The 8,271-nt window shown below is 41.5% G+C and overlaps 1 protein-coding gene across 2 annotated transcripts in view; it reads right to left on the reverse strand.

Annotated features, from left to right (window-relative positions):
- Positions 1–319: 319 nt before the first annotated feature.
- fes (FES proto-oncogene, tyrosine kinase) overlaps positions 320–8,271 on the reverse strand; it is a 35,480-nt gene continuing 27,528 nt past the window's right edge. For both annotated transcript variants that reach the window (XM_066647389.1, XM_066647388.1), the window contains exons 13-19: positions 6,069–6,122; positions 5,528–5,646; positions 5,016–5,110; positions 4,801–4,924; positions 2,856–3,013; positions 2,319–2,441; positions 320–1,580 (exon numbers count right to left, since the gene is read on the reverse strand). In XM_066647389.1, the coding sequence (XP_066503486.1) occupies positions 1,447–1,580; positions 2,319–2,441; positions 2,856–3,013; positions 4,801–4,924; positions 5,016–5,110; positions 5,528–5,646; positions 6,069–6,122 (807 nt within the window). In that variant the 3' untranslated portion in view covers positions 320–1,446. The remainder of the gene's footprint in view (positions 1,581–2,318; positions 2,442–2,855; positions 3,014–4,800; positions 4,925–5,015; positions 5,111–5,527; positions 5,647–6,068; positions 6,123–8,271) is intronic.

Below are 8,271 nucleotides of genomic sequence, written 5' to 3' on the forward strand. Positions count from 1 at the left end.
ACTCAGCACAGTGATAGACAACGGTAGCCAAGCGTTTAAAGCTCCAGTGTTTCATTAGAAGCAGTTTCAAAGATCTCAAAGCCATCTCCTCCCAGCTTGGTGGCACCGATGTTATTGGAGGAAATCTAGCTACTGGGTAGAACTGGGAAAGACTTAAAAGTTGGCACTTTGGAGTCAAGCACATTTTCAAATCATCTGAATTGCTGAATCACTGTCAAAAAGGAATGCACCAGGCCTCTACGTCATTCGTCGTTACTTATCTCACGCTCATCAGTCAGTGGACGCCGCGTTTGCCAGTTCCAGTGATTTGAAGCTGACGAGAATGACAGTCTAAGTATTAAAGGTCAATAGATAAGATGCACTTAAAACCTACTCAAGAGCTCTGCTAACTCCAGTTTGTAAACGTACACAGATTTCAGCACATTCTTTACTTCAGCTGTTTTTATTTATTCATTTATTTAAACTTTATTGACGGTAAGACATATCCACATCATAATATCCACATCCTCTGATCATAAGTTATGAGTTATGGCAAGAATTATTGTCATTTAAATAACTTAAAAATATAGCATTTCATCTTATGTGACATATTTATATGAAGTATATGGACATAGAAAAGTCTGGTTTTCTCAATGAAAATAAGTTCACATTTCAAAGCCTTTACTGGTTGCTGTTTACTTGTTACAAACCGTAAAATGTGGCCTGCGCACAGTTATGGCACCTATGGTGTTTTTATACTTATATATTATATATATTTAGCCTTAAATAAATATCAGTTGTGTTCAGATTTGTACACTTCCAGGCAAAACATAAGGCTCTAGCACAAAAAAAAGCAAAATATTGAGTTTAAAATGGTCTTAACAATACATTTTCTTAAAAAAATAGACACCGTAATGAAATAGAGGAGAGCTGTTGTTTTGATCTCTTTGTGTTTGATGTTGAATGTTGTAAGGGACGCAGCAGTGTTATTCTCAGCAGTGATGGTCTCACACAGCGAATGTGTTTAACGTGGGATCAGTTTCTCTCTTCAGGGCTAAGCACCCGTAATATTCAGTAAAAACATGTCAAATTTGGGCTTGGTCCTTTTTCTTTCTGCCCATTAGAGCAGAGAACTATTACAAAACACTGCAAAAACTATCCCTTATTCAGTGAAAACATCCTAAATGTAGCCAATATATTGAATATTTCTCATTACAACAAGTTCAACTGTCTAGAAATAGGCAAAATACATTTAGAATAATCCTACAGCCATCTCCTTTTTGGGAAATATTCTAATTATTATAAACACGGTAGCTCTTTATTAAATGAAAGAATATATTTGGCTTATGACTGTACAGTAGAATCATTATATCCAAGGCTCTGTCCATTCAGACAGTTTTCTTTGTGGAGGCACTGTGAGGGTTGCTGCTTTTTCTAGCGAAAGAGCACAGCTGTGTTGGGACTGTGTCATTGGCAGAGAGAGTGTAGCTCCGCCCTGATTTTCTGGAATGAAGGTCGGAGTCTGGGGTCATACTGCCAGCAGTGGCACATCAGGGCATAGACCTCATCTGGACAGCCACTGGGAGCAGACATGCGATAACCTAAAAACAAGGAGGGGGAGGGGGGGGGGGGGGGAGAGGGGAAAAACATCACATCTGGAGAATAAGCACATTTAACAAAATAAAAGTCCTGTTTTTTTAATCATGGACGAATGTGGGGGAACACTGAGACAGAACTTTATTTTTCAATAATGATAAATAATATGTGTAGACAGCAAACACATTTCTGTAAAAAATAAATAAATAAATAAATAAATAAATACTGAGAATCAAATTATGTTAAAATTATCACCCAGAATATGGATGATATTCTCACATCTGAAAAGTGGGGATCAGATCACTGACAGACAGAAATGACTTTGAAAAAATGTTGAAATGCTGAATAAAACATTTGAACAATCCTCAGCTGTCTAGCTCAGTCCACACTGAATGCATTATTACTGAAATATAGCAATGATTATTAATCTGACAAGTGCAACGGCTGAATGTATATTAAAAGTGAAGGAGCTCATTTACAGACATCTAAAGACATTAAAACTGTTTTACTGTGCATTGGCAGTGTCAGTAGAATTTAGATGCTGTAGAGACAATGCTGTTGCAGTTGTGTATTCATGCACACAGACTTTCATTATTCCCCTTTAATATATAATGTTTATTATAGTACATTTTATTCCAAGAGGTCGTACAGTGTAAGTGTCTGCAGAAATCTTGAATTTAGGTTTTCAGTGTTTTTCTCATGTATTTTTACATATGAGAAGTGTGAGTACAGTGAGCACTAACCTCTCTCCACCTCGTCTCTGGTCTGCTGGTTGTTCATGCTGGTGTAAGGTGTGATTCCTCTGGAGAACGTCTCCCAGAGCAGCACTCCGAAGCTCCACACGTCACTCTCACTGGTGTAGCGCCCTAAAACACAGGCAGGGGGCAGCAGAGGGTCACTGAAGCTCATCTGAAACCGACCACTGCCTCCAACAAGCGTAGTCAGAGAGGTGAGAGGTACCACAGTGAGCTGACCATCTGCTGGACATCTTTCAAACGCGTCTACAACCTTCTGCTCAGTGGGAAATGGGAAAGGGTTTCAGCACAAAACACTTGAAATTTAAAAAAAGGGGCTAATGGCAGAAAATGCTGCATGTGACCTTCATTCATTAACGTTTACAATCTTTTCTCCAGACACTAAATATAACACAGGGCATAAATGGTGTGTAAAATGTGTGTTCACTTATTTCCACTAACACTTTGTGTTTGCGAAAACCTGCTCACCCCAAATTTCTTCTGAAACTAAGTGTGTTGCTGTGGAGTTCGACTGTTAAGACGTACCATAGTTAAGAGCCTCTGGAGCGGTCCATTTGACTGGGATCTGTTTCATTCCACCAGTGGATGAGTAAACACCGTCCTGCTCCTGGCGGGACATCCCAAAATCACTGATCTTCACCACACTGTTCTCCCCCACCAAACAGTTCCTAGCAGCCAAGTCCCTGAGAGAGAGAGAGAGAGAGAGAGAGAGTGTGTGAGTGTGTGTGTGTCTTGGCTCAGGTTGGCTCAGCAGTGCAGGTCGTCTAGCTTTAGTCTCAGGTTTAGGCTCTGTGTGACCGAGTGTGAAGGCTTGTCCCTGCTGGGCTCATTATCATTTCCAGTCCCAGCCTTGACCTGCGTCCAACCAACTGTCCTTTTCTCCTCAGAGAGCGGAGCAGCCAAAAACCTGCCCAGATTTCCTGCTTTTACAATTACTCACTCATTAGCTCTTCATCCGGTCAGTCCTCCCTCAGAGGAAAATAACCCACCCAATCGCAATCAAAATCAATCAGGATTTATATCCTCTGTTATCCCCGCTTCTAAATCTAGGTTCAAATGTTAGAGCTGGAAAGTGAAGTCATTTGAAGCCATGCAGTGCCAAAATAAAAAAGTGGGGGTCTTATAGCATCCATCCATTCATTATCTGTAACCGCTTATCCAGTTCAGGGTCACAGTGAGTCCAGAGCCTACCTGGAATCATTGGATGCAGGAATACACCACAGTCCTTCACAGGGCAACACACACACTCACACCTATGGACAAATTTGAGTCGCCAATCCACGTGTGTTTTTGGACTGTGGGAGGAAACCGGAGCACCCGGAGGAAACCCACGCGGACACCGGGAGAACACACCACACTCCTCACAGACAGTCACCCAGAGGAAACCCACGCAGACACAGGGAGAACACACCACACTCCTCACAGACAGTCACCCGGAGGAAACCCACACAGACACAGGGAGAACACACCACACTCCTCACAGACAGTCACCCGGAGGAAACCCACGCGGAAACAGGGAGAACACACCACACTCCTCACAGACAGTCACCTGGAGGAAACCCACGCAGACACAGGGAGAACACACCACACTTCTCACAGACAGTCACCCGGAGGAGACCCACACAGACACAGGGAGAACACACCACACTCCTCACAGACAGTCACCCGGAGGAGACCCACACAGACACAGGGAGAACACACCACACTCCTCACAGACAGTCACCCGGAGGAAACCCACGCAGACACAGGGAGAATACACCACACTCCTCACAGACAGTCACCCGGAGCAGGACTTGAACCCACAACCTCCAGGTCCCTGGAGCTGTGTGACTGCGACACCTACCCCACCGTGCCGCCTGTGTCTTATAGCATTCAGTTCCATTTTCAGGTACATGAATTTACAATTCATGCAATACACAATTGTTTCATTCACATTAACATGTGCAAGTTGTTATCAATATTGTTGCACTGTGAACAGAATCATAAATGTAAAGTTTGCCATGAAATCTGTATTTTATTAAGAAGTCTGAATTGCAGATGTATATCGGTTTTTGAACATATAAAAACGTATAAAAAGACGGAAACCTGTTTCTACTCATTTTTGTGCCTCGTTCATTCGCATTAACTTGTTCAGTTTGGTTCATAAGACGTTTGACTGTTCTTCGACCTCATGGATGCTGCATGCTTAAGATGGATGAATGCAAGTAAAGGAAGAAGGAACTCTCACATTCACTCACAAATGTTTAGCAGGTGAAAAACTGTCCACAAGGGGGTGCCATTAGCACTAAAATATAAATTTGTGGAGCTTCATAAGAGCTGTGGGGTACTTTGCATCAATAACACTAAGTCCTTCTTATATTTCTGTCTTGACTGTTATAATCAAAGCTGCTGAAGGTTTAATATTCCCTTGGAATTTTAGTATCATACAAATTCTATTAAATATTTTGCTCATTTTGCTCAACTTTTTCACCTGTGAATGCATTTTTTGCTCTCCAGGTACTCCATGCCAGACGCCACATTCTCCGCCATCTTGATCAGCATCTTCGTCTTCAGGTTGTGTCCCTCTGTTCTGAGGAAGGAAAGAAAGTCGCCTCCTGCAGGAAGAAAACAAACAGATGCTCAACTGATTCACAATTTAAGATGCTGAGTAATGTCTGAGATGTGTCCCAGGTCCCGAGTCATTACCTTGCACCAGCTCCATGATGATGTAAATGGGATGTTTCTGAGTACAGACTCCAATCAGCTGAACTATATTCGGATGGTCGTACTGCTTCAGTATCCTTGGACGCATAAGGAGACATTGAGATTCATAGCTTGTGTGTGTGTGTGTGTGTGTGTGTGTGTGTGTGTGTATGTCTGAGCAAAAATGGCCCCTTAGGAAGCGAAAACAAACATCTAATTAATTTACCTAACATTTTTTCATTATGCATTTATTTAATATCATGAGATTATGAGGTAGTTTCCCAGACAGGGATTAAGTATAATCCTGGACTAAACAGAATTCTGAACAGGGATTTTCCATTGAGAGTAGGAGAGAGAGAGAGAGAGAGGCAGAGAGAGAGAGACACACACAGAGAGAGAGAGAGAGACACACACAGAGAGAGAGAGAGAGAGAGACAGAGAGAGAGAGAGAGCGAGAGAGAGAGGCAGACAGACAGAGAGAGAGACAGAGAGAGACAGAGAGTAAAATTAAATACCTGGCTTCCATGAGAAATTTGTTTTTCAGTTCCGGTGGGAGGTTGTCTCGACAGGCCTTTACTGCCACGGGTCTGTTGTCTGAACGTAGGCGGCCACTGAACACCTCACCAAAGTTTCCCTGCACACATACACACAAATGATTTTACATTTACTGACATTCAACCACCACTCACGCTCAGATTTTCAACCTGTCAGTGCTGGCAGCCGTGAAGCCTGCTCCAATGCTCCAAGCTGCTATGCCTTGCAAATTACATCTTAAAGTATTATTACATAGAAGCCTTCTTCAGCCGGAGCTGCATAGTCAAACATCTCTGGTTTCAGTCAGATGTTTAAATAAACTGCAACTACACCATTCTAAATCAGTGTATGTCATTAGTGAATATTGTGGGTTAATATTCTAATGAATCACTTCAGAAAATCTTTCATCTAGGGTCACTCAAGCCATCCAGTAGCATCCTTCATTAACAAACCTTTTTCAGAGCCACTCAGGAGGATTCTGAATGTGTGTGTGTGTGTGTGTGTGTGTGTGTGTGTGCTTACCCTCCCAATGCTTTGCCCAAGTATGACGTCATCGTGCTCTAGGACCCATTTGTCCTTAAAAAGAAGGGAGTAAGCAACAAAATTAATTTAACACAAATCAGCCTCGAGGCCTTCAATCCCAGTCCGGTCCCATCTCTGTTTTGCTCTAATGTTTCTGAGAGCTTCCAAAATGCATGAACATATTACCTCTCTATACACTCCCGAGCAAAAAAATGTATAAATTGTATTAAATATAACAAAGATTATGGAGTACAGTGCATTGCAGAAAGACTTTTATTACATTTTCTTTTCCTAAAAAAGGGAAAACTACTTCATTCAACAAAACAATGCTCACAGACCAAAGACCTCCATGAAGTGTCTCAAGAACTTCATTAGGTTCTGAAATGTGAACATTTGCAGGTCATCTACAATCAGAAGCTGCAACATTGTGAGGAAAAATACAGATTTTTCATTCTTTCTGTAAAAAGCTCTATGCATTAAATATTATTTTTTTTTACATTTTTTTGTTGAAAACTATAATTTCTAAATAAAAGCTTAATATTGTGTTATTTTGGGCTTGACATCACCAGAGATCAGTCATTTAAATGTTAGATGTTAGGAATAAAGACATCCTCTTACCACCACATTCTCTTTACACTTTCAAGAAGTACTTTATATGGGTAACCATTTCCTTTCCTCACATTTAGCTTCCTCTTTTGTCGTACGTCAGTGTTTACTGCTATGGTTTCGTGTCATATTTGGTCTGTGTATTTTAGTGGTGTTTAATATGTGCCTCTGAAGTGTGGAGTTAAGAGTGTTGTCATATTTCCACAGTGAATACTAAGAACTGGTCAATTCTGAAGGACAGTTTAGTCACCAACAAGGGTTCGAGTCTGAGCTCAGGCTGGAACACCTCCCTCTGTGAGTAAGAGTCCATGGGCAAGACTCCTAACATTGCATTAGTCTCTGTGACACGGTCAAACTGTATGCACCTCTATTCTTAACTCCTACACTCTGGCAGTGATGCTACCACTGATATTCAAATGATATGCACTTGTGTCTCCCACTCAGACCTGGTGAAGCACATTTTTATTTGCTTCAGAGCTTTGACGTATGAAACACTGGATGTCCATCTTCTTCAGTTAAACAATAAGACAGATGTTACTGCTTTTGGTGCCCTGCCCCCCACTAAAACTAGGCTTCGGTTTAAAGTTTGACAGGGAGGTAAAGGTACACGCCGCGGTGAGACACAGCTCTATTTCCAGACTGTGTTCTGTTACAGTGACTCATATTTTTATTTCTTCACATATTGATTATTCTCATTCCCTTTACTTGAGACTTTGAGAGTCTGCCCTAACTCATTGTAGCAGGCTGGGAGTCTGTGTCTCTCCTGGTCCATACACTCGGCTCTAATTACCAGCGAGGTGAGGAACTGCATGGTGCAGAGTTGGGAGACCCGTCCCGTCTTGTAATCTGTGTTGTGTTTTATTGGACAGTCCCTTGGACAGGACTTGTAAGTGACTTCACTAGAATCTGTGTTTATTGTATTAACTGCATGAATTTGAAACCTGTTTATTATTGTATTTCACTGATTCCTTGAGAAATCACTTCTTGCTTTCGGTTTCTTGAGACTTGCTTTTTATGCGTCTTGTAATTTGTGGCACACTATTAACTGGAAAAATGACCAGTAAATTCTCAAAACAAGATATTAACCTTTAGAGAGGCCGTCCCCTCAGGAGTCTTTTTATTTAGGGAACACAACTCTACCCTTCTACCATAGGCCAATGCCCATAAATGTTATATAAAGTGCTCTGACTCTGTTCACTGTGTCCTGACTGCAAGACTTTTATTATATTTTTATTTTATTTCTTAAATATTTCCTCTGGGAGAAGGAGTGTAATGATCCTTTAAACTAATTTAAGTACAACAAATGGACTGTCTTTGTAACCGTGTGTGTGAGAATGTGTGTGTGTGTGTGAGAGAGAGAGAGAGAGAGAGTGTGTGTGTGTGTTTGAGAGAGAGAGAGAGAGAGAGAGAGAGAGAGTTAGTGAGAGAAAGAGAGAGTGTGTGTTAATGAGAGAGAGAGAGAGAGAGAGAGAGAAAGAGAGTGTGTTAGAGTGAGAGAGAGAGTGTGTGTGTTAGTGTGTGTGAGAGAGAGAGAGAGAGTGTGTGTGTGTGTTAGTGTGTGTGTGTGAGAGAGAGAAAGAGAGAGAGAGAGAGAGAA

The sequence above is a fragment of the Hoplias malabaricus genome, chromosome 16, assembly GCF_029633855.1.
Source record: "Hoplias malabaricus isolate fHopMal1 chromosome 16, fHopMal1.hap1, whole genome shotgun sequence".
Taxonomy (NCBI): Eukaryota; Metazoa; Chordata; class Actinopteri; order Characiformes; family Erythrinidae; genus Hoplias; species Hoplias malabaricus.